Here is a 26,645-nt window from a genome sequence, read left to right on the forward strand (position 1 = left end):
AATCACGTCATGCAAATATTCCGACACAGGTGCCGGATAATAAAATCACATTTATGTCTTTTCCTTAAACACTACCAAGGTTATAATAATTTGTCATTAGGGTTTGAGCATGACTGAACATATCCGAAAACTCACGGATTTGTGCGACCACATAAGACCTGGTGTAAATTGATGTCTGAAAGTGATTCAGGGAATCTGCGTAAAAAATTGGAAGTGGGCGGGGCTAAAGACTGACACAAAAAAGTGCTAGTAGGTCATCTCCTGTCTGGTTTAACGAAACTTGGTACACGCGTTCATTAGGTTGGGCCGTAAATAAAAGTTGATGACAAGTGTCATGTGAATCCTACAGGAAGGCCGCCATTTTGGATTGAACGCAAAAACGGAGGCGTTTTTGGTGATCTAGTTAGTTTTAATTTTTATTTACTTCTGACTTTTTGTTTTTTTAAATAAGTTCTTGCTTAGTTTTGGTTTAGTTTGTATTAGTTTTAATTTTTTTGTAATATGGAATATGCAAGATACAGAAAGGTCATAATAAGTATTGTGTCATAAAAACCCAGTAAAAGATGTAATTTCAAAAACATCTAATAGGACAAATGAACAACCATCCCTGAATCAAATATAACACTAATACAAGAAATTAGCCTGAAGTACTGAGGTTGGATGCAGACACACATGAACATAACAGCATAAATAATAATAATAACCCTCATGAGACACATCTACTAACTACATAACGGATGTTATGTTTAACTTGCATAGCCTTATGTCGCACATTGTAAACTTTTCCTTAACTGTAATGACCTTGAAGACGACACATTCCACCTTCAACATTTACCCCCCAGCACCAAGCATCAGCCCTACTGTGAGTCAACCATTAGAAAAACTTCCCACCAACCTCCAGCTGACTCATCTCCTGACCTGACCTGATCATGGTCTGTATTAGAGTGGATTTCGTTCACCGGTTTATCCCATCACGACATAACACGTTCTTTCCCACCGTAACCGACCACTGTCATGTCGTCTCTGTCTGCATTATGTGTCTCCCTCCAAATTGACCTCTGACTCATGGAGACTCCAGACCTGGTTAATCATGTTTTACGACTTCGCAGTATCCCTGTGGACATTGTTTTAGACCGAGGGCTACAGTTATATTTCCACGTAGGGACAGATCTGTTAAATGCTGGTCCCCCTTCTTCCTTTCCCAGGAGGGAGAGGTTGAAGTCCCCTTTGTCAAGATTCATCTGCCCTTATTGTCATTGGCTTTGGAAAAAGGCCAGGGCCTTCAATCTCAGTTTGGCTTCCAGGAATCAACTTTCACTGACCATCGTTGTACCCCAGCTGCCCAATACCAACCAGGTGTGTGGCTGTCATGTCTCGTATGTTGGCTCCTTGTGTCACTGGTCCCTTTGACATTAACAACAACAATAATAATCTATCTATAAAACAAGTTGTGTCTGTCTGTCTGTGACGGGCATATCTCGCTGAGCGTTCAGTCAGATCGCCCTAAGACTTTGGATATAGGTTGAGAATGGCCCAATGGTGTGCATCCTTGATTTTCAAATTTTTTGGAGGAATTTTAATTTTCTCTGATTTATCGCGCTACACCAGGCAGGCAGCGGCTCATCAGCAGTAGCTGCGCTGTCTGGAGCGGGGTGGTGGGAGTGAAGAGGCTGTCCTCACGGTGGGTGAGATGTTTTCACACGGTTCACCGCTGAACATGGTGTTATACTGAAACGACGAGGGGTCCATTCACCAATAAGCAAGCACATATTTATTTTTGCATCAGCATGCTACTACTTTGCGGCTAACTTGGCTAAGCAATTTCCAAAGGTAAACTACCGAGGCTACGATTAGCATTAGCGTAGGGCTAAAATAATACAAGCATGCCACTACTTTGCGAACCTGTTTCCAAAGGTAAGCTAACAAGGCTACGATTAGCATTAGCGTAGGGCATGATACAAACACTGTGCAACCTCATTAGGCACAACACAATTTTTTTAATTTTCCATTAGCGTAGCTAGCTGTTGTTGTGCCTAATGAGGTTGCACAGTGTTTGTATTATGTTAGCCTTTACGTTGCTTCATGCATTACCATAACTGAAAAATCTTCTTCAGCTCCCACTATAGGAATACATACTTCCTACAGGCACTGCACTAGTAGTAATAACAATAACAATAATGATAAAAGTACATTTTATTTGTTGATGTATTTCTCGACACTCAAGATCACAAATCCTGTCTCTGTCAGACTCCAGTTGACTTCTTCTCTCAAGACTCATCTGACTATCTCTGCTTCGTCCTGTCTTCTCCAGTCCTCTAGCATCCAACAAGCCCCTCCAACTTCATCATTGTTTAGCATGGCTTGGCCCCCACTTAAATACAAACTATAACACTGAGGGCTGAGAGAGCCAGAGAGACTGTGGATCCAGGAATTTTGGAATGTTTGCTGCATCCAATTATGTCAGTAGAGAGAAAGGTGAACTTTGATCTCGCTAAATCACACCACTGCTGAGGCCTGGGCAAGTTCTCTTTGATTGATCTGCTGCAGTGATATGTGTGCTTTCAAATGCATCTCTGCATCCAACAATGCAATTAATCTGTTTAATCCTGTTCCTCAAATCATGGCGCCGCTATCGGAAGTGCAGAGAGAAACGAGGTGAGAGGCCAAGCGCAGATGTTTTACAGGGAAGACGGGTCGAGATAGTTGAACCCACAGATGTGTGTGAGAAACAGATCTAATCCCTTTTTTAAAAATACATTTTCCTGGAAGTCGAGTGTTTAACTGGACTTGACTATATTAGGGAGGAATTAGTAGGAATTCCCCAAAATACCCACTACTGTATACGATCAAGACTAATCAATCAATCAATCTTTATTTATATAGCCCACAGTTTACAAAACATAGTTTGTCTCACGGGACTTCACAGGGTTGGTAACATCCTCTGTCCTTAGTCCCTCGACCAGAGTAAGGAAAAACTACCAGGGAAAAAACCCTTGTAAAAGGGAAAAAGGGTAGAAACCTTAGGGAGAACCACAGGTGAGAGGTATATATTATATATATTAATATATAATATTCTAAATGTTTCTTTTAACTATTTCTAGGGCGTTAATCTTTGCGATTAATACAGACGAGATTAACGTGATAAAAAAACATGCCTGCAGTCGGTCAGATAAGACAAGCGATTAACGCAATATGACCCCAACATGGATGTCATGGCACAATTAAAATTTATTGACAATGACAGGACCCTTTTGGAACCCTTATTTCTAAGAGTGTAAAAACTACATGAATGAGTAATCAGACACTATTGTTTAATTGTGTCTTTCTTTTTAAACACAGAACCATACCTAGAACAATGTGATTTCAAAGAGACTCAGGCCTATCAAGTGCCAACCAGGTCATCTTACACACTTAGAAATAAGGGTTCCAAAAGGGTCCTTCCACAAGGGCCAAGGTTCTACCTGGAACCATTTGCTTCTGAAAATGCTTTCCCGAAGAAAGGGTTCTTCAAGGGTTCTTGGTAACACTAATGGTTCCAGTAAGAACCATTTTGATCCAGAGAACCCTTTAAAACCCCTTTCCTGAATAAAGGGTTTTAAAAGGGTTCTTGGTGGAACCCTCCAAAAAGGCCCAGGTAGAACCTTTTTATAAAGGTTCCACCTGGAGCCAAAAAGGGTTCTCTTATGAGGACAAGCCAAATAACCTTGTATGGTTCTACATAGCACTAATATTTCTAAAAGTGTAGAAGAAAAGCAAACTTTTGATGAATGGATTGATCGCAATTAAAAGCTTGCTTTTCTTTCAAAATATAACAAAATATAATATTCATTTTACCATGATCTTAGTTTATTTATTAGTAGTCCTCACTCTTGCAATGAATTACAGAGTGGCATTAAAGTTATAAAAGGAGCGTTGACTCTTGATTCATCGAACCATTTGGTTTGTCATGTCTCCAAATCAGCTTCATACAATTAATGAGCAGTATCGTCAAACCAGTCTGAAGTGTTTTGGGTTTGTCTGTCCCTTATGATGACCTGTCATCACTTCAGGTGGCCTTTCTGTCTCGTGCCATTATCAGGTTACCAACGTGACAACCTGCTATAGCTCAGCTCACCGTGTTATCAGATGCATGTTTAATCGACTATATCTCACTCACTTCCATGAAATTTATATGAAATAGCAAACAGGAAACGTGAGTGATTGAACGTTAGATGTCCTCGCTGAGGTGCGTGTCTGCCAGTTATATTAGTACTCACTTATATATGTTGTTAGAAGCTGTGACAGGAGACAGCTTTGTTGATACTAACATTTGTCAGAGCATGTTTTTGTGTTTTTAGTGCAGATTATTTGACAGGAGGGGTGGAGTGTGTAAAATGCATGAGTTGCATCAGTTGCCTGCCACCGAAACCTTTTCTGCAAAAATTGAGTTTGGTTTTTAAATTGACTTTTTTTAATTTGCTCAGTTTTAACCAAACTTTTTTAACAAGGTCATTTTTATAATACATATAAAAATAAATGTATGTATATTTCTAACCCTAATCCTAAAATATTTATGAATTGACTGAATGTAATGTTTTTATTTCTTTTTATCCTTTTCACACTTTTAAGGGTACACTTGTTTTAATTCTCTTTTAACCGTTTATCACTTAAGCCTCTGTCTAAACTTTCTTTCTTTTCTTATTTTAACCATAAAAAGGGCCAGAAAATGTCCTCTTAGTTAAGTGCTTTTGCCTATTTTTCCACAATAACTTTCAATATCTGGCAGTTATTTAAAATTTACTGCATGTCAACATGGTGTATTAAAAATGTAAAATGAAGAGTTTAATTGAGTTGTACACAAACACCAGATTTTGCGTGTTAAATTTGAAATTTGAGCAGAATAACACAATTTTAGTTTTTGTCTCAATGTGCAAAAATGGGCCAAATTTTTTTAATTATATACAGACATTTTTCCAACTCTCTCCTCTCTGGTGACAAAGATGTCGATTCACTGGTTGGAGTGAAATTACCGTAATAACTATAACACATATGGCGTTATTGTGCAACTTCTCAGCTTTCAGAAACTGTTGGAATTTTTCCGATAGCACAAACCATCGTAATTACGGTAATGCAGAGTGTGCAAACGTCGTGTGCGATACGCTGGGTTATGAAAGAGAAGGAAATTTCAACAAATAACATTAACATTAATAAATTACAGACTCAATATTTAAGAGGGGAAATTACAGTCTCAGCGCTGAGCTTCTTCTACATAAGTTAAATACTTTTTATATATTTTGTGAATCTGGGGCTATGAAAGGACATTTTGGTGTGGGTTTTTTATTGCTCATCTCAGCTCTACCATGATAATTAATGGCTGGCCCTAAAAGCGGCCTCTATTCCTCATCAGACAAATGATGTCATTGACAATTTACTCGTGATTTACCACCACAGGCTTAAAACACTGCTGCACTGACAGGAAATCAATGAGCATTTAACACTATTTTATAAATGATGCTGCTGGTAAAACACGGGTTTTCCCCGCATCACATTATGAAGGTGCAAAAGAGTCCTTCAAAACAGGAAATATAGATTCACCATCAGGGAATATCCAATGCACTAATATTCTTATGGCAGTTGTAAAAACAATTATGTTTTACTGTCTTCTCTTTATTCTTGAGTGTTGTCTGTCTGTGTACTTGAAGAAGAATAGACTTGAGGAAAATTAGCAATACAGGACCGAGTAAGAGATATGATAGAGTTAAGCTCAAGACTGTCAGGAGGAAAGATGGTCCAGTGAAATGGATGGTTGCAGGGCACCTCTGTTCTGAACCCTTACATGCTCACTGATTAGTGTGTGTGTGTGTGGGGGGGGTCTGTGGCAGTTCAGCTCACCAGGGAGGGTTTGATGCCAATGCTCTCGGCGGCCTGGAAAGCCAGGGTCAGATTCCGGATCTGAAAAAAACAAAAACAACCCACACTGGGTGTTCAAATCCCTTGCGCCACGTCATCCAGCAGCACCACATGGAACTTCAAACGACAACAACATTAAACCGACAAACACATCTATAAAGGCGTATAAACTCCCAAGGGACAGAGAGAAATGTCTCCTCGAGTCGCTGCTTGTTTGTGCGAGCGTTTCTGTGTGTTATAACATGGTGCCCCGTGTTTATTTGGTATGTGGAACAAGACACAAGACAAAATCCAAAAGCAATTAAAAGCAAACCTGACTTTAAGCCTTTACCACACAGGATGGAATGAAATCCCCGCAGTTTGCCAAATGTCCTTTATTAAAGTGGATTCAAATCAATCACAATCACCAATCACAAGGAATGACTCTTAACAACCACTCCATCATTTTACCAGACTGTGAACATGATTATCACGTATCTGTCCGTCTCTTCTATTAATCTATTCCAGGGAAACCCTTGAAAACCCTTATGGAATGATGTTAGCACAGCTGTCAACAGTTTTGCTGGTTCTTTGACGAAAGCAAAGTTTGAAGGGCAAAATTATTATTTGGAATAAAAATCATTATTTCTCATCTTGTCAATGTCTTGACTATATTTTCTATTCATTTTGCAACTCTTTTGATTAATAAAAGTGTGACTTTTAATGGAAAACACAATAAAACTGCATAGGTGACCCCAAACCTTTGAACGGCAGTGTATATGCAGGAATCCTGAAGTTATTTCAATACCTTTTTAGGACTTTTCTCAAAGACCTTCTCAAAATATTTTAAGACCTTATCAAGCTGTTATCAGCAACACATATTTAACTTACAAAACAGTTCTATAGAGCACAACCAATATATTCAAAAACGTCCCGGCTGTTCTCAGCAACAGAAATTCAGGAATCTCCAACCAGGAGTCCGCAAACATACATTTTCCCATGTCTGACGATTTTGGAGTTAATGTTGTGCAATTTCGGATATTATTTTGAAGCAGGAGGAGCGTGTTCGCTGTCGCAAGATGCGCAATGTCACATGTATGCAGCAGCCCCGAGCCGATCTTGCAGAATCATTGTTTTTAACCAACACGGTGGAGGTTAATACCTCATGAAATTGAGATTAAGACTTTTTAATACTTTTTAAGACCCCGCGGACACCCTGTATTCATATATAAATTCCTAATTATTAGCTGTGAAGGCTGCTGTGTGAAACTAGGGATGAGCTGATACTGGTCAAAATCATGTCAATAAAAATCAGCAACAGTCACATTGTGGGCTGTTTGCATCAGCACACGTATTGTTAATGGCAATGTGTCAAAATGACTGAATTGGACTGATATCAGTATTGGTGATATAGGTATCGGACGTGAAAAAGTGATATCCTGCCATCCCCTATGTGAAACAACAGCTTTCCTTACCTGCAGCATTGTTGTTGTTCTTCAAAGCGTCTGTGATAAACGGTAAAGACACCCACTGATGGGATTATTGGAAGGAAGGGCTGATTAGACTGGGAACAGTAGGGTGTTTGTGCCTCAGGGGAAAGTCACAGCCAGCGAGTTATGAAAGCAAACACACTATTGAATTATTACAATGTCCCTGTCATCATATATATTCATTCCTGACCAACACGGCCACCAGTGCACGTCTGCATGACCAACGTAGGGATGTGTGAGGCCTGTTCAGAGGTGTTGTCGGAGAGTTAAAGGCCTCAAATCCCAAAAGGGAAACCTTAATGTTACTTAAGTTACCACATACAAGTCCATATTACAGAGCTGTCATCAGAGAGCTATAGCCACTGCTGCCCCTGTTCACTTACATCTATCACGTATAGATCACGTATCACGTATGTGCCTTCTGAAAGAAGGTCTGTAACGTTCGGCTTGAAGGTGGAAAAAAAACTGGAAAAATGGTCTTAAAGCATTAGAGGCTTTTTTTTCTTCCTCATGGAAAACATGTATCCATCAGAGCTGCAGTACATAAGCAAACATTTGCACCGTTTACAGGTTCGCACAAACAACTTATCTGAGGTATTAAGTCGCAATCTAGCCAAGTCCTGGAGGTGACAAGAAGAGACTGAACATGCTGTTTCTTTACTATTATGCTTTTTTTTAACCAACAAAGGAATGGAAAACCATTTCGCTCCAGTCTGTAACATTTAAGAGGGGATATATTGGCAAAAATCGAATACACTACCCATAAGCATGTTTCTGTAAGTGTAATCACTTAAAATATGTACTTAAGGCAAGGCTCTTGCATTGTAGAAGCTGTTGTGTAGTGGAAAGTTACTACGCAAATTAAGTATGCGAAAGCCACCATAGTAGGAAAAGGAGAGGTGAGCACATAGACTCGTGATTCCCAAAGTGTGGTACTACACATGGTCATGAAAGGTCATATAAATAAATAAATAGGAGAACGATATAAGAATAAGAAATGCTTATAAGGAATAAAAAACAAAGCCATGTTTTACACCGATTTACAGGAAATGAATGTGCAAATGGTTTTTGTTTATGTCATGGCTAAACATGGAGGGGTTTAAAGTCTAAATACTTGCGTGCAGGAGACACTAATGCTTTCACAAACCAATAAAGTAAATCAAAGTTAAATTGTCTCTAAATTATGTATTAGGTTACTTTTTTCTTGACGTATCTTGGATACAGTGTCGTAAGACTTGTTTTTCCACTGAGGTCCGGCTCTGAGGGCTCCAAAAAAGGTATTTTTTCAAGCTTAAACAGATCAGAATGAGTTTGTTTGGGAATATAAACATGATAAAACACGGAGAACAGGAATACGATCGGAGAAATACAAATTTGAGGCTTTACAAACAAAAATATAAATAATATATTAACTCACTCTAATGCATAAGAACGTGCTGTAGCATTGTCATGTACACTCTGCAGTGTATGTGAGCACCTCTGTACAGACTCGAACCCACAGGAAACCACAGAATTCGCCCATATGGATGTGCTTTACATGTGTCATGACCTAGTGACGATGGAAATCAAGTCACCTATGTAAGAGGGCCTGAGTTTGGACGCAGGGTGTCAGAGGTTATGAGCAGTTAATAAATTAAAGTGATGTGATGTGTTCCTTTCTGCAAGAATATTGAATTCTGATCAGTTTGCTGATGAAATGTCGTTGACACACATCCAACTGCAGACATGTATATAGTCATGAGTGTATAAATGTGTCTGTACGTGTGCAGTACTTCCAGTGGTTTTTATACCTTATCTTGACTGATGAGTTCCTGGTATGGGATGTGGGCAGGAAGATACGTGTGCAGGAGGGCACAAAAAGCCAAGCCGTCGCTCCAACTGCTGCTGAAGTTGGTCACGTCGATATTCTGCGGACAGAAACAAAAAGCAGAGATGGCGGGGGTGGGGGGGGGCAAGTCAATATCACATACTGATAATGAGTTGAAAGTACTCAGAAGTTGTGTGGGAGAGCTAATATCCTCTTGACAACACGAGCAGGCCCTTGAAAAAAGCAATTAGGTCCGAGAACCACAAGAGACCATTAAAAATGGAATGTCATGACATGCAGCTCTGAGCCTTTCAGAGTCCATTAACGCCTTGGTCGTGTTGCCGTTGGTTGCATCTTCTTCTTGGATTCCCTCTCAGCCACCAATTATCTTCCCTGCGAGTGACAAACATGCACTGCTGCACGTCCAAGTCCGCTGTGTTATTGTGTGTGAATGTGTTTCACAGAGAATCGTCACCTTTTACACCGTACTCAGTATATTTACGGTGATGATAAGAAAGCTCTGGAGGAACAACTTCCTCCAGGCCATTGTTTGGAGCTGCAGGCTCCTGGCTGCTGGACAGATAAGTTATTTCCAGTGTCTTCCTCCTCTTAGCCCTCTTGTGAACTTTAGGAATCAGAGTCATGAGGTGTCATCGTCAGATGATTTCACACAATGCTGATTAAATCCACCACAACTTTCTCTGTATTTAGAGCTTCCTGTGTGCAGACATTCACACTTTGCACACAGGAAGTGTATTGTTTCAGTGGTCATGAAGTCCTTGCAAGAGTCAATTCTGAAAAGAATTTTACAAACAAACGGAGGGCTGGAACTGCTCTAGTCAGGTGGCACTGACTAGGTCAGGCAATCAAGACCTAGACCTCCTTAGGCTGATGTAAAACCTAGCAAATAGATCTTTCCTAACATGTTCCACACCAAACTTTACTATTTAGACACGCAGAACTCCTCCGATCTCTACCGAGAAGAAGATGAGAGGACCCGAAAGCCATCATACAAAGATAACCCTTCTCGTCTCGTCGCACTTTCAGCCAGAGACTCGTCCAACCACAGGCCTCGACGCACAAAGGGGCTCCTTTGTTCCATTAGCCATCAAACTACACAACACAACCTGCACTCAACCTTAAACTCAAACACAGCTTAGACTTAGACGTTCAAATTGTGCACCAAGCAGTGTGCAACAGGAAGAAAATACATTCAAAATTTGAGTTGTCTGAATTCTGAAATATATTTTGTCTTTTTCGTGATGCTTTCTAATGATCTTTTATTACATTTTCCTCGGCCATGTCCTCATCGACCTCCTTCAAAGAGTTGAATATATGTGCAGCAAGAGCTGAACAGTCGTTCACCTTTTCTGACCTCAGGCCACAAACTTATCCATTGTCACTTTGATGTATTTAAACCTGATACGTTCAGTTGCTGATAACGTGGCATTTTAAAGGTTTATGTAAACCAACTGTTAATGTCTAACCTGAGTCATGAGGCAAAAGTCACATAACGTCACAGACGAATATATGTGTCATGTCAAAGAAGCCAAATCATAATCCTGGGATCAGGAAAAGCTAGAAAAAGATAATAAACTGGTCATAGTAATGTTAAAACTGATCGCGCTGTGCAACGGTGATAGAATAACAACACCATCTATGTCTATGTTGGTCTCCTAAAAGCCTTGCTTTCACTATTACCACATATTACCGGCGTTGCCATCAGTGGAACTCAAGACGTGCTAGTTTCCTCTACATCTCTTTCATTTTTGGCAGTGACACAAATTCCAGTGCAACACTATCATGCGCATTCATTTTGTGCATGTTAGCCTAGCCGTTAGCCATGAATGTTTGTGGTGATGCATTGGCAGACCAACCACTGGCAATGTTTAGTAGACTCACTGTCCCTGGTATCTGCTCATTTTAGTGTGAGAGAGGTTTATTTTAGTGTATTTGTGGATAAAATAAAATAAAACACTTTTTATGGCACAGAAGAAGCACATTATTCTTGATCTAAAACAATGTTTTACCACTAAACACTGCTGCTGAGGAAGAGGACTTTTCAAGGGCTTACCATCCAGCCATCTTCTATCGCTTAATCCTCCACATGAGGGTCACAGGGGGCGCTTTGCTAATCTCAGCTGACATAGGGCGATAGGCGGGGTAGACAGGCACCATGGACGGGTCAGCAGTCCATCACAGGGTCACATACATAGACAAACAACCACCCACTCTCACTGCTCCAACACACCTGATTCAAATGAACAGCTCGTTATCAGGCTTCTGCAGAGTTGATCACGAGCTGATTTGAATCAGGTGTGTGTATCTAAAACATGCAGGGCAGGGTTCCCTGAGGACCCTCACTGCGTAGTATTTATGGGTTTATATGACCGAAAATCCACTTTTTTATACATATTATGTGCTCCTGCATTGTCTAGTCGCTGTTTAATAGTTTTTGTTTCATTTTCATAGTGTTTCAAAGAGGCATGTAAAATAACATGGTCACGGGCCGCTGTTGCATTGCCACGACGCCATGTTTCTACTGGAGCCTGTATAGACAAACCCGAGAGAACAAATCAAGTGTCGCTTTACTTGTAGCGGAAGTCCCGCCTCCACTGACGGAGCAGGAAGTCTGAGGTATAAACAGAGTGGAAAAGTACAGGTCAGCTGGAGAGAGCGGTTCTTTTTAGGCGTTTAGAATGGAGGACCACACATATTTTACAGCGTCCCATGCGCCCATAAAGAAAAGGAAATGCGACGCTGGAAAACGTGACCGCGACAAAAGACGGCAGAAAACACGAGTGAACATCAGCTGACCGGCTGGGGATACTGTAGCGCTCAGGGAAGAGAGGGGGTGAGCAGAGGAGCAGTTCGTTGTTGTAAATTTCAGCCTCTCCTCTAGATGTCACTATAAACTACTTACTTCACCTTTAAAGGGACAATGTGTAGTATTTATGGGTTTATATAACCCAAAATCCACTTTTTTATACATATTATGTGCTCCTGCATTGTCTAGTCGCTGTATAATATTTTTTGTTTCATTTTCGTAGTGTTTCAAAAAGTCATGTAAAATAACATGGTCGCGGGCCGCAGTTGCATAGCCACTGTTAGCAGCGAGACGCCATGTTTCTACCGGAGCCTGTAAGGACAAACGCGAGAGAACAAAACAAGCGTCTCTTTACTTGTAGCGGAAGTCCCGCCTCCTCTCTCTCCGCTTCGTCTGCTACGGCCGCGGTAGCTCGCCCTCTCCCTCGCCTCACGAACCTCATCTGCTGACACGGAGAAAGACGACGAGGACGACATTTGACCAGCTGCGGATACCGTAGCGCTCAGGGAAGGGAGGGGGTGAGCAGAGGAGCAGTTCTTTGTTGTAAATTTCAGCCTCTCCTCTAGATGGCACTATAAACTACTTACTTCACCTTTAACGTTTGTGCTGCATAAGTCTCGTATATGTAGATCAAGTAATGCAGGGCACATGACACATCGGCGGTGGGAAACATTCACCTAAATATCAACTTCTTTCTTGCATATTTTCTTTCAAATTCACAAGCTTTCAAGGATTTCAAGGACCCATGGGAACCCTCAGTATCACTGTTACACTCTTAGAAATAAGGGTTCCAAAAGGGTCCTTCTACAAGGGCTGAGGTTCCTCATTTGCTTTTGAAAAACCTGAAAAAGAAGGGGTTCTTGGTAACACTAATGGTTCCAGTAAGAACCATTTTGATCCAGAGAACCCTTTAAAACCCCTTTCCTGAAAAAAGGGTTTTAAAAGGGTTCTTGGTGGAACCCTCCAAAAGGGTTCCAGGTGGAACCTTTATAAAACGGTTCTAAATGCTCCTGGAGCCAAAAAGGGTTCTCCTGTGAGGACAAGCCGAAGAACCTTATCTGGTACTGCTGTGTATTTATGCCCAAAGAAACAAAGGTTTCAAAATAATCCCTCATTACATATATTTTGATAATTATAATACAATACATTTTGATAATTCTCAACTCTGATTAACAGTAAAATACGGGCGATTGCTCTTCTGTAAAAAAATAAAATAAAATTGAGAGGGACAATTTCATTTCCATATACAGTATACACTGAACGGGTTTCTGACGACCTCCTCTACGTCAGTCCCTTCCTGTCTGTTATGTCTGTCGGGCTGCAGACGTGTGCGGTCATGTCAAATCACATTCCTCTCATAACTTAACTGCCGCCTTTCCTCTCTCAGCTGGCTCAGCAGCGCCGCACACACACACACACACACACACACACCGCCGCCGTGTGTCTGCGATATGCGTCTGTGTGGTGTATGTGCACATTAGCACGCATGAACACACACAAGAGGGAGCGACAGCGGGTTAGTTTGACCGCAGAGACTCGGACAAAGATGGACAATGACAAATAAGCTGATGATTGAGGTTATAAAGGGCAGTTTTTGTAGTTTTTAAAACTACCTTTTCTTTGAGGTGTTTGACAGTTATATTGCTTTCAGTACTACAAGTACATTGACTATTTAGTCAAGTCAACTTTATTTCTAGAGCACATTTTAAAAACAACCAAGGTTGACCAAAGTAATTTACAGATTTAACCCTTTAACACCTCAAAATATCTGGATTTTTGTTAATGTTGCTTATTTTAACCATAAAAGGGCCAGAAAATATCCTGTGAGTAACTGTTTTTGTCAATTTTTCCAGAATAACTTTCAATATCTGGCAGTTATTCACATTGTACTGCATGTTAAAAATGTGTATCAACAATTTAAAATGAAGAAAAACATGGAAACTATGTACAGGCGTCTCCTCTCTGGTGACAAAGACGCCTATTTGCCAGCTTCCCGCAACAGCGTGAGTCAAATTACCGTAATAACCACATGCTGGCTTTGACTTGCAAATTCTCAGCTTTCAGAAATGGTTGGTATTTTTCCGATAGCACAAACCGTCACGTAATTACGGTAATACAAAGTGTGCTTGCGGAAATGTGTCATCTGTGATAGGCTCAGTATTAAAGGGTAAAAGGCACAGGTATAAGGCATACAACATAGAATAAATAAAAACAGAAGTTCAACAGTAAAATAGTGACATAATAAAATAGTAAAATGGTAAAAACTACATAGAAGTGTCCGGGTTGACTATGTTTTATCCTGAAGTGAATTTGGTCTTTAAAAGTGATTTAAAATGTTCAGTGGTGGGGGCAGATTTAATTTCCATGGGTAACTTGTTCCAAAGTTTATGGGCAGCTACAGAAAAGTCCTGAATTATTTACACAAATGACATATTCTGACTACTTCACTGGAAAAAAAGAGACATTTTTCTGCATGATTTCCCAAATATGACACAACTTCTGTACATGTACTGTATGAGCACAACTGTATGTATGAGCTGTGGGTAACTTTCGGGGGCGGGAGAGGATGGAGGATGAGGGTCAGATGGTGAAGTTTGAGCGGGGACAAGCCTGAACGCTAAAACAGCAGTGGACAACAACAGCTCTCTGGGAGCCGGCTCAGAAAAGCAAACACAGCATCAAGCAACAGGAAGTGTGTCGCTCAGCAACAAAAGGCAGAGCTGTCGCTTTTTTGGGGGGGCTTGGAGGGAGAGAGAGAGAGTATGAGAGAGAAGCATGAGACTTACACACATACAGAGAGTGAACAGTGTGTAGCTGTTTTGTTCCGACTCTCAGTGAAAAGCAGACAAGATTATCATCGATTTGTTAAATTATGGGTGAAAATGACCTGGAGACTTTCATCAGGTAACAAATTCAGGAAGTATGAGACATCATTTTCACACATGGATTGACCACCACAGAGTCCAGACATGAGCCCCATTGAGAATCGATATAGAATAGATGTGCAAAGTATTCTTTTCTGTTTAACAGTCCAAAATCCAAAATATATCCACACAGTAGCGTCAAGTATTCATTATAAGAAGATCTGCTGCCCTCAGGAAGAAGATACAGGTCCATCCAGGCCACACATTAAACATTATCTTGTGTTAGTGACCAAATTGACTGATACTAAAAGCCATCTCAAACAACGTATTCGCTCTATTGTTCAGGCTGTCTATGTGGCTGCAGCTGCAGAGGACATTCTAGGTCAAAGAGACATTGTTTCCTGCCTGGACAATATCCTCTCGCCGCAGTAAACCATTTATGAATGGAATTTGCACATGGGCTGGAAATGAGCCGGAGCCTGTTGAACGCATCACAGACAGCAGCCTAACACCTGCATAGAGAGAAGGCATGATTGTCCTCTGTCACTCAGATGTTGGTGTGCCATTATTGCAATATTGAGCTCTCACTTACAGATCGATAAGGTGATGACACCAAGCAACGATGCGACGTGCTGCTTGGTGCGGAGGATAACACACACATTCACACATAAGGTTTGTTAAAAAGTCATCAGTCTAAAGAGGTGACACAAGGTGGCATCAGGCCTCGGAGAGGAAGACAAGTGAGTGATGAAGTCTAAGAGAATCACACCTCCGCTGAATGAATAAAGCAGCAGCAGCAGGAAGACAAACAACCAGGAAGGACATGTGAGAAATAAACAACAAACAAATGGAACCATTTCCTTGAATTCCTGTGCCTTATGGCGACATTCAAATGTCACACTTTTATCATGGCATTGATTAGGGTGAAATATTTAGGGCAGAAATTGTCAACTATTGTCATTGTCTACCATTTTATCCTCCACATGAGGGTTAGGAAGAGCTGGTGCCAATCCCACCTGACATAGGCCCGAAAAGGCAGGGTTCAACCTGGACAGATCACCAGTCACACCAAAAGTGCGTTTTTCGGTGTTCCTATGTGTCGTTGGGAGGAACAAGCAAGGAACCCATTCCTCATTGTCAATTGGATACTCTAAATTGACCCCAGCCAAAAATGTGGCCCAAATAAATGGCAAGGTTGCATCAGGAAGGGCATCTCTTAGAAATACGGGTTCCAAAAGGGTCCTTCTACAAGGGCTGAGGTTCTACCTGGAACCATTTGCTTCTGAAAAAGGGTTTTTCAAGAGTTCTTGGTAACACTAATGGTTCCAGTAAGAACCATTTTGATCCAGAGCACCCTTTAAAACCCTTTTCCTGAATAAATTTAAAAAGGTTCTTGGTGGAACCCTCCAAAAGGGCTCCAGGTGGAATCTTTATAAAAAGGTTCTACCTGGAACCAAAAAGGGTTCTCCTATGAGGACAAGCCGAAGAACCTTATATGGTTCTACTTAGCACTTTTATTTCTATAAAGGTTCCACCTGGAACCCATTTGGAGGGTTCTTACTGGAACCATTAGTGTTACCAAGAACCCTTCAAAAAACCCTTTATTTGGGAAAGGGTTTTTCCAGAAGCAAATGGTTCCAGGTAGAACCTCAGCCCTTGTAGAAGGACCCTTTTGGAACCCTTATTTCTAAGAGTGTAGAAGCGATCACTCTTTTGTGACCCTGACTTTTGACCCAAGGCTTTTTTAGAAAATATTTGCCAATTTTGGAGGAATTTTCCCTCCAGGTGTCCTGTGATCACAAGAATGGGATGTTTGCACACGTCTAAACGTCTAAGGAATGCGTGGATGGACACCAACTCAGTCAGAAATGGAGAGACACAGGGTGAAGGGGTTAGAATGCCCTGATGGACTTTCCAAAGAATCCGTCATAAGCAAAAACAGACTGAAAGTCCAGGCAGGTGGGAGATAAAGAGAGGGAAAGGGCACGGGGTCAGTGGAGCAGAACAAAGGGTGTTTTCCATTGATTCGCTGCATCTCGACATGTAATGAATTCAGTCGTCACAAACTTACTTAAGACAAGGGGGCCTTGCTTTATGAGGCCACCATGCTCACCGCCATGTGAGCAAACCATCCAGAGTGTGCACTTCACACATTTGAAGCACAACACAAACAAAAGAAGAATGACCCGACATCTCCTCTGGTATATGAAGGCCACTGTACTTCCCGAACAGGGATTTGAGAAAGGAGTCTTTTGTTTGATGTCACTGGACCTTTTAAAGTGGCCTTTCTGTAAATACGACAAGAAATTAAGACTCCTTTCTTTCTTTCAACATATTTCTATGCTCATCGAATTAGACAGTGCAGCTTCACTTCCCTTTGTTGCTACGGAATTAATTTAGCTGCACGTCTGAGCCAAGCCAAACCAACATAATGCAGTTCTGCTTCGCACATCCACTTACCAAAGGTCAAAGGTCACTGTTTATTTACTTTCTAAGCCTAACAAGCTGAAAATAATTTCTGTTCCCTGCAGATTTCAATCCAGGTCTGAAGAATTGCAAATTACTGGAAATGTGAGTGTGTATTTCGCATTATATTGCGGTCATTTTCGACCGCAGTCATGTCACAAAATAGTTCGGGTTAATGCGACATTATTAGAACTTACAGAAATGACTACTCTTTGAATTTCAACTCCTCGATGTCTGGCCCCCATTCCATGCTCGCCAGGAGGTCCATTCCTGTTTCTTCAATGGCTTTTAAATGTGTGTGCGTACGCGCGCATGTCTGTAAGAGAGTTTCCCAGACAAGGCCGGATAAGCCGTGCTCTGTCAGGCCCAGTTGATCCTCATGTTCAGAGCCTTTGCTCATTGTTCCCATCTTGAACAAACAGCACATTTATTTTTGTTTGGGTTCTTTGGTTAATTGAGAAGGGGGGGTGGGGGAAAGGTTTTAAAAGTGTCCAGATCTGTCCTAAATTAAGACATCAAAAAGCCTGATAAATATACAGGAGGAGGAGGAGGAGGAGGAGGAGGAGGAGGAGGAGCGAGTCTTTCCTAACACACTGGAGATTTGAGAAAGCCTTTTGCTCAGTGAGTTCTGAAGTGGGACACAACAGCTGCTTGTGATCACAAGACAACTAGAAGACGTTTGGGGACTAAAGCCCAATTTATACTCCTGCGTAAAGTGCTCTGCGTAGGTTACGCAGAGACTCTGCATCGACGCAGAGCCTGTCGAAGAGCCTCTGTCCATCACTCCGTCAAGGGACAGCGGAGACGGCAAGAGCTGCGATTGGTCCTCGGGACAGGCCGACCTAACGCTGCTCTGTGCTGGCTCACAGTGCGCACCCGAGCGTCCACAGAGGCAGAGCTCATCCCCGCCGACAACGCCGCTGCCAAACTATAAATACGTCATATCTTAACACACACAGTACATGTTTAGACTCTAAATGGCCGATTTCTCGCCTCAAATTATCTTAAAACTGCGTTCCGTGACACAGAAAAGTGAGAAACAGCCACTGTTTCAACAACAACAGTCTTTCTCTCTCGACGCCATTACTCTATGTAGCCAGAAGCACAACAACATTACGCAGCGACCCCTACTGATAGGGCGGGAAATTGCAGCGCGTATCGCATACGCATACGCAGCCGGAGAAGTATAATGTGGCCTTAAATGTGAACTAAAGTAGATATCAAAAATGATCAGCTGGCAAATGAGGAACTGACATATTAGACTACAAAATTGTCCCGTTGGATTTATGATAACAATTCTTTGTTGTCTGGTTGTAGTCAACCACAATATTAATTCACCCAGTGTAAAGACATTAAAGGTCCCATATCATACCTTTTTTCTCCAAGTTAATCTAGTTCCCTGGTGTCCTAATGAACATGTCTGTGACATGCTTTGGTCAAAATACCATAAGGATGAAGCACCACAGCAGTTCAATCACCCTGCCAAAACAGCCCTGTTCAGAACGCTCAGTTTAGTAGTATCTCTTTAAGTCCACCTTAAAAAAATAAAAAGTAAAACGAAACTTAAGGGACAGGAAATGACATCAGTCACAGAGGCTACTGGGAGCTAACAGCAGTTAGCATTTGGAAAAGTGATCATTTGCAGGCTCTAGGAGACACATTGCCGACATATATAACATGTATCCACTGGACAGATAAATCCTCTGAGGCTGGAAGTTTGCGTAGAACTCTGTGCTGCACTGTGGAGCCAAGAATAGAACTTTTCGCAGACTTCCGGTTTTCGGATACCGTTGCCCTTGCCTGTACTCTCGTGTGTTTTACGGACAAAGCGGAGCTCCACGAGACAACAAATCCAGGAATTTAGCGCATTGTGACGTCCCAGTGAGCACGGAAGTCAACATCGCGTGTTTTATCTTTTCACACTTTGCCAACTGATAGGACCTCCAGGGTCCAAAATATAAGGATTTAAATGAATAAAAAGTTGATTTTGCATAATATGGGACCTTTAAGATGCGAGGAGGAAAAAAGTGTGTGTGTGTGTACAGTTATGTGAAAAACCAATCTGCCAGAAATTGTAAAAGTGTGGTTTTGTGTTTCAAGCCTGTTAGTAGTCCCCGGCTCTGACGTGCACACGATCCCAAGTGAATACTAATTTCCGGCGAGAGGCCCTTTTAGTCTCTCCCACAGGGCACAGTCGATCAGAGCCAGCTTAAGGTCTTCACTGATCGATCTGTGCTTCCTAGAATCTGACATTTGAGGTGTGGCGGCTGCCTGCGCTCACGTCTCATCCTCCGGAGAGTTTAACACGGGTCAGATCCAGCTGCTCCGAGAACACGGTGGTTAAACACACCACTTCGCACATTGCCATTTCCCCCCTGAGGTTCAATGGCCTCTTCTCCATGGTGACCGCACGGCTCTCTCTGCTCTTGTGTGTGTGTGTTTACACGCATGACGTTTGCCTTCTCCCCCCCCCCCCCCCCCCCCTTTTTCCTGCTTTTCTGTGGTCGCTGTCAGACGAGGGTCATCCAGACACATAATCACACCAATGCATTCACACACATCATTATACATGCACACACACACACACACAATAGTGGCTCAGCTGGACGCATGAATGGAGGCACGTAGGCCATGGTGACTTATTTGAATGTCACCTGTATGTATTAAAAAAAAGAGAACAGAGAGTTTGCAGGGCCACGTTTCCTCAAATAAAACAATAATCAAGATTAGCTTGTAATTACAGTAAACAGACTATAATCCCACAGATTTACTGTGCCCTTGGGAGCTCTTTGCACTTAAATGACAAATAATCTCTTGACGTGCTCCCGTCTCTCTTTCGCTTTAATTAGCCTACTGTTTGACAACAAGGTCAGACAACAATAGGACTATAATAAAATCGGCACGGGGCTGACCCTCCCATCGGCTTTGTTCTCATCCAACACGGCAGCTTTTTCGGGCTCGGCGCTGGCAGATGAGCTTGTTCCCCCCTGACTCCACCGTTTGGAAACAAGAGATTAAATGGAAAGTGAACAGCGATGGTCAAAGCTGCCCTTCCAAAGTGACCATTAATTATGTATGGGCTGGAGTGGCCGACATAAACTACAACGGGGAAAGTCTATGCTGTAGAGCCAATTAGTGTTGAGACCTCTGTGACCTTAGCAGAGAAGAGAAGGACTGCACAGTAAATGTGGACGTATTGATAAAAGTAACCTTTATCAACGTATTACATGAGCATAACAGAGAAGAAGAACAGTGGAAAAAGTGACACTTCATAACACTTCATCCCGCAAAACTGTGACCTTTCGCCACACACACACGAAGCTCAACACGAAGTCCTCTGACAGCAATCGTTTCCTTTCGTTTGCCACAAGACTTGAAGAGGACCCTTGTGGGCGCATATTTTCTGGTGCAGGATGCTTAATTTAGTTTAAATGAATTGAACAAACACATGTCCCCCGCTTCTTCGAAAAACCAAGAAATCCCTATGGAAAGTGGGGGGGAAGAATGAGAAAGCTCACGAGGCCAATAACAACCATTCTTGAAAAACATCTGCTGAAAAACAGCAGAGTTCAATGCCAAATATACAAGATATTTGGCAAATCTCTCTGATTCTTAATTTGAGGGCCTTTGATAAGTATCGCAGATGTCTCAGAGAGAATCAAACTCATTTACTTTTCTTTTGTGCTTGATGTACATTGTTAGAAATAAAAGTGCGAAGTAGAACCATATACGGTTCTTCGGCTTGTCCTCATGCACTCTTAGAAATAAGGGTTCCAAAAGGGTCCTTCTACAAGGGCTGAGGTTCTACCTGGAACCATTTGCTTCTGAAAAACCTTTTCCCAAAAAAAGGGTTTTTCAAGGGTTCTGTAACACTAATGGTTCCAGTAAGAACCATTTTGATCCAGAGAACCCTTTAAAACTCCTTTCCTGAACAAAGGGTTTTAAAAGGGTTTTTGGTGGAACCCTCCAAAAGGGTTCCAGGTGGAACCTTTATAAAAAGGTTCTGCCTTGAGCCAAAAAGGATTCTCCTATGAGGACAAGCCAAAAAAACCTTATACTGTATGGTTCTACTTAGCACTTTTATTTCTAAGAGTGCAGGAGAACCCTTTTTGGCTCCAGGTAGAACCTTTTTGTAAAGGTTCCACTTGGAGGGTTCCACCAAGAACCCTTTTAAAACCCTTTATTCAGGAAAGGGGTTTTAAAGGGTTCTCTGGATCAAAATGATTCTTACTGGAACCATTAGTGTTACCAAGAACCCTTTCCTCTGGAAACGGTTTTTCAGAAGCAAGTGGTTCCTGGTAGAACCTCAGCCCTAGTAGAAGAACACTTTTGGAACCCTTAGTTCTAAGAGTGTACAGTACTGTGTAAAAGTCTAAGCCTGGGTTGCCTTTACTTCTACTTCTAAGTACATTTAAGTCATATTTTAACAAAAACTTCAACTTCTAATTTCTACCGAAGTTGTTTTCTGGTAAGATAAATTTCCTCAAGTATCCCTTTAAGGTACTTTATACAAGACTGACAGTTAGGCAGAAGCCAATATCGAGAGAAGAGAAAACCAAAATTTCACACAATAAGCAAGCTCTAGGCATCAGTGGAGAAAAAGAAACTCCCTTTGAACAGGAAGAAACCAATAACAGAACCAGACAAAGATCTGACCTCTCCTTTTTGAGCAGCCCATGACCAAGGTCAACTCTTATCCCATTGGGCTTGTAACTGGAGGGTCGCCAGTTCAAATCCTGGGATGCATCAGTGAGCCACTGGAGTGTGTTCAAAATAACTATTCTTATTCAAAAGTGCATTTAATGCTTAATGGTTTTAACTTATTTCTATGTCTTCTTTCTTTTATCATTATTACAAGTATCTAGTTCATTCTTGTGCTTTTAACGTAAAGCTACTTTGAGATTGTGAAAAGTGCTATGTAAATATAACGTATTAGTATTATTTCATGTATTATTTGGAAAGAATGTTCAATATTGTGCACATGAAGAAATTCTGATGTACCATTATGATAGTGCAGTTGAGGGAATAACATCTAAAAATCTGCTTTTTTTTAACGTAAACTACCCAAATGTCTGTGAAAATGCACCAAAGATCAGTGCTCCAATCAGGAGCAGTTACTCCAGCAGGAGACTGATTATGCCATAGACTGAAACTCTCCATGAAGCCAAATCACCTCACTGCATTCCTGATACTCGCAAATAATCACACTGGTGCTAAACCCTTTGTGAGAGGATCATAGGTTCCATAGTTAAACCCAGACCTCTATTTGTAATTCCCTTATGGGTTTAAGTTTAAGCTGTGATGAAGACTGACTGAGCACGGTACATTTACTTAATTACAGCGCTTTATACTTAATGCATCCACCCAAACCTAGGGCTTTACTTCATTATATCGATCATTTAATAAATACAGGGATTGACAAATAAACATTATACTTTGTAGATCAGAGCGATATTTTATTAGCTCCACCTTGACTAGCTGGAACATTAAATGTTCATTACCCATTAGCACCTAGTCTTACAAGACCTATTTCTGTTCCTTAGCTTTTAATTTAGCATGAGAGTCACGTGATGAGTGTCTCATAATGTTTCCAAATGACTTTTTGTGTTTTCATTATTCATATATTCATTTAAGCACTTTGGTAACCTGTTGTTCTTTAAATGGGCCATATAAATAAATTGGATTGGATAAAACATGTATACATAGAAAATAAATTTGCTCACTTTATTAGGCACATTTATATATGTATATATATATATGTACATATATACACATATATGTAAATATATGTATATATATGTACATATATATACACATATATGTAAATATATGTATATATACATATATATGTAGATTTATATAAATATATACACATATTTACATATATGTGTATATATATATGTGTATATATACATATATATACGTACATATATAGATATGTAATGAATAATAATAATATAATACCTAATGTACCTAATAAAGTGAGCAAATATATATATATATATATATATAGATATGTGTACGTATATGTACATATACACATGATCGTTAAATAGCTTGAGGTATGAAATCTTGAAATCATCAACCCAAATATGTTCATTGTACACAGATCATACTGGTTATTGTTTTTTTGTTTGTTTTTTTTTTTAAATCGGGTTCCGTTTTTTAATCAAACTGTCAAAGTCGTAATTCCTGCATCGATCAATGTAATTTCACCTCGAGCAACTGCCTCAAGCTTATTCTTCAGCACTTTTGTCTCTAACTGTTGAGCGCGACCAGCACCCAGCTGTGGGGACTGTGGATATTGGCAAAAGTGAATAATACGGCACCAGTGACCTTGTATTTTAAGGCAATGTCTTTAGACACAACTCCAGCTGCCCAATGTCATGATTTGAGTCATGACAGTTGAGACGTGACTAACATCTAATCGGACTCAGTCTGCTGGTCAGCAGCCAGATTATCTCATCTGTTTCCATCACAGAGAATCTGACGTTTGTGTTTGAACAGCACACACAATAGTAAATAACGTGTACTCGTCAAACATCCAAACTGAGCACCGAGAGGGTGAGTGTACGTTCACTGAGCAACGTTAGACCTGAGAAACAGGGACGATTGATCCGACAGCTCGTCCGGTTATTCAAAGCATTTATCAGCTCAGGTCTATTTTTAGCAGCAGTCATCACTCATACATGGATGAACCTAAGCTACATATCCGGCCTGAACATGACAGAAACAGAGCCATTTCTGTGTTTGACTTATTAAAGGTGCCATATGTAAGAATGTGGCCAAAAACGGTTACTACATTCAAATTCAAAATACAGAGGACTTTTAGGTGTCGTTTTCTGACGTAACTGGCAACCCGTGGTTGCTCGGCAGCTGAGACTCTCACTGATTGGTAGATGGCGGTAGGTGGCGCCACATGCCAAAACAAGTTTTCAAAACATAAACATGATTTGCAGTCTGCAAATATTTTTTTATGCAAATATTTTGGCTGTACTGTTGTTGAGTTCAGTTTGTTATATGAACATTATTCCTGAGTCTCTGTGACATATTAGGAGGATTTTATGGCCAGTTGCTTTAGATTTATTACATAATGCACCTTTAAGACACCTCGTCCTCCAAGATGGGGACCAGTCTGACTCCTGGTACGAGTTTTAGCACGAGCTAACTGGCATGCAAATCTACAAAGGAAAATCTCGAATCCCACTGCATTAATTTGACTCCTTAAACTAGGTGTGGAGGAGCTAAACCAGGTGATTGTCAGCGTTGGGCTCCAAAGACACAGGGAACAACATGAAAGCCCGGCATTAACAATGGGGCATTCGTTTAAAACTAGACGAGGCTTTATAAATAGACATGTGCATAAATCCTGCTCGTCCGTGACAGCGAATGCTTTGCTTCACTGTTTCCATTACCACTGCACCACAGTGTATTAATGTCTCCAGTGAAATGACAGAGCAGGCCAATGGTGCGTCTGCAAACACAGTAATGGCCCCTATACAGTGAAATAGCTCAGTGATGGCTGGGGGGGGGGGGAATGGAATTGCATTCACAGACCGATATTGTGCAGAAAACCTGAAAAGCATGAGACAGAAATAAAAAGTGTCGCACAAAAGATGAAGAGAGAATCATGTTTTTGGAAGTGAATGAAGTATTTGAAAGAGGTCTCTGGCCTTTGATCCCTACCGGATAGCCTTCTGTTTTCTTCTGGCACCACTTCAGTAGAGCATTCCGCTTAGATCCTCCATACTCCCGCGCCAGAGCAGCCAAGGGGTCCTTTCTTTCCACACTGTCACCAGGGAGGCACACACCACAGTCATGCAGAGAAAGACAGACAGAAAGAGAGAGAGAGACAGGAACAATTAGCATGTCATTCAGAGTGTGAGAAATGTAGTATTTGACTACACTATAAAACTGTTAAATCTTCACATTCTTAACATTACATCCTGTATATTAAGAGAAATTAGGGCTGCGTGATATGAGGAAAATTATGTGAGAAGGTTGTGGAATATTTTGATGAGACTAAATGTGTTTCTGCAGTGAGAAGCCAATGCATGCATATGTATATATATATATATATAAATATATATATATATATATATATGTATTAGGGATGTGAATCTTTTGGTGGCTCAGGATTGGATTCCAATTCTTAGGGTCACGATTCTCACGATTCTCGATTCTAAAATTGATACAATGCATAGTGTGTTAAGGCAAAATATGGCATCAAAACAATACCGTTTGTATAAGATAATGTGATCATGTGATCACACAAAGGCAAACTTTAGACAAAGGTAAACATTTATTCATTCAAAAGAAATAAAAACTTACTTACTGTACAAAAAAATAACTTGCATTAATAAAAGCTTGGGCTAGCTGCCTTTTTCTCGCAGAAGTTACAAAAATAAACTGTACACAAATAACTGGTGTTTTGAGTGGTTTTTCAAAATAGAAAATAAAAAAAATAAAAAATAAAAGTATTTCCCCCCCCACCCCTAATATATATATGCGTATATGTATATATATGTATACACCCTAATCTAAAGAGTTACCATGGAAATGTGCATGTATATGTATACGCGTGTATGTATATGTATATGTATACATGTGTATGTATGCGGAAATATGTATATGTATAAATATGTAAATATGTGTATGTGTATATGTATACATATATCTGCATATGTTTGTATAGATATTTACGTATATATACATGTAGATGTATACATATTCATACAGTGCATGTATATGTACACGCGTGTATGTATACATATATGTATACGGAAATATGTATATGTATAAATATGTAAATATGTACGTGTATATGCATATGTTTGTATAGATATTTACGTATATACATATACATGCATATATGTATATGTACGTATACACACATGTATATGTGTGTATATATATATATATAAATATGCATATAAATACATATATGTATATATATACACACACGTGTATATATATTCTGTATGACAGCTAACACACACCGTGATGGATGAAATCAGGATGTACCCTTGTAGTAAAGAATTGAATTGACGAAATGAGGAATTCCCAGGGGGAAACTGAGGAATTCCCAAAATTCCTGAGCTCGTGTCCGTCTAACTCCGCAGCTCTATCGCCGCCGCCGCCTCTTCACTACCCTCCCTGGCTTATGCTCAGATAATTCATAAATAGTAAACCTGCCTGCGATGTTATAAATAGAAACGCAAACATAGAATGGGTCCAACAGATGTGTTCGACGTCTATGTACACGCGGCTATTATTCATAGTCTCTCTGGGCTTTGTGCTCATGGCGTGCGGGAGTTCCTACA

The 26,645-nt window shown here is 40.6% G+C and overlaps 1 protein-coding gene across 2 annotated transcripts in view; it reads right to left on the bottom strand.

Moving 5' to 3' along the window:
- Window positions 1-26,645, bottom strand: part of specc1 (sperm antigen with calponin homology and coiled-coil domains 1) — a gene marked incomplete at its 5' end in the record, with an annotated part of 65,531 nt that overhangs the window by 3,658 nt on the left and 35,228 nt on the right. For both annotated transcript variants that reach the window (XM_083910760.1, XM_083910761.1), the window contains 3 exons: window positions 5,872-5,931; window positions 9,149-9,265; window positions 25,009-25,111. In XM_083910760.1, the coding sequence (XP_083766886.1) occupies window positions 5,872-5,931; window positions 9,149-9,265; window positions 25,009-25,111 (280 nt within the window). The remainder of the gene's footprint in view (window positions 1-5,871; window positions 5,932-9,148; window positions 9,266-25,008; window positions 25,112-26,645) is intronic.

The sequence above is a fragment of the Microchirus variegatus genome, assembly GCF_963457635.1.
Source record: "Microchirus variegatus genome assembly, chromosome: 2".
NCBI classification, from domain to species: Eukaryota; Metazoa; Chordata; class Actinopteri; order Pleuronectiformes; family Soleidae; genus Microchirus; species Microchirus variegatus.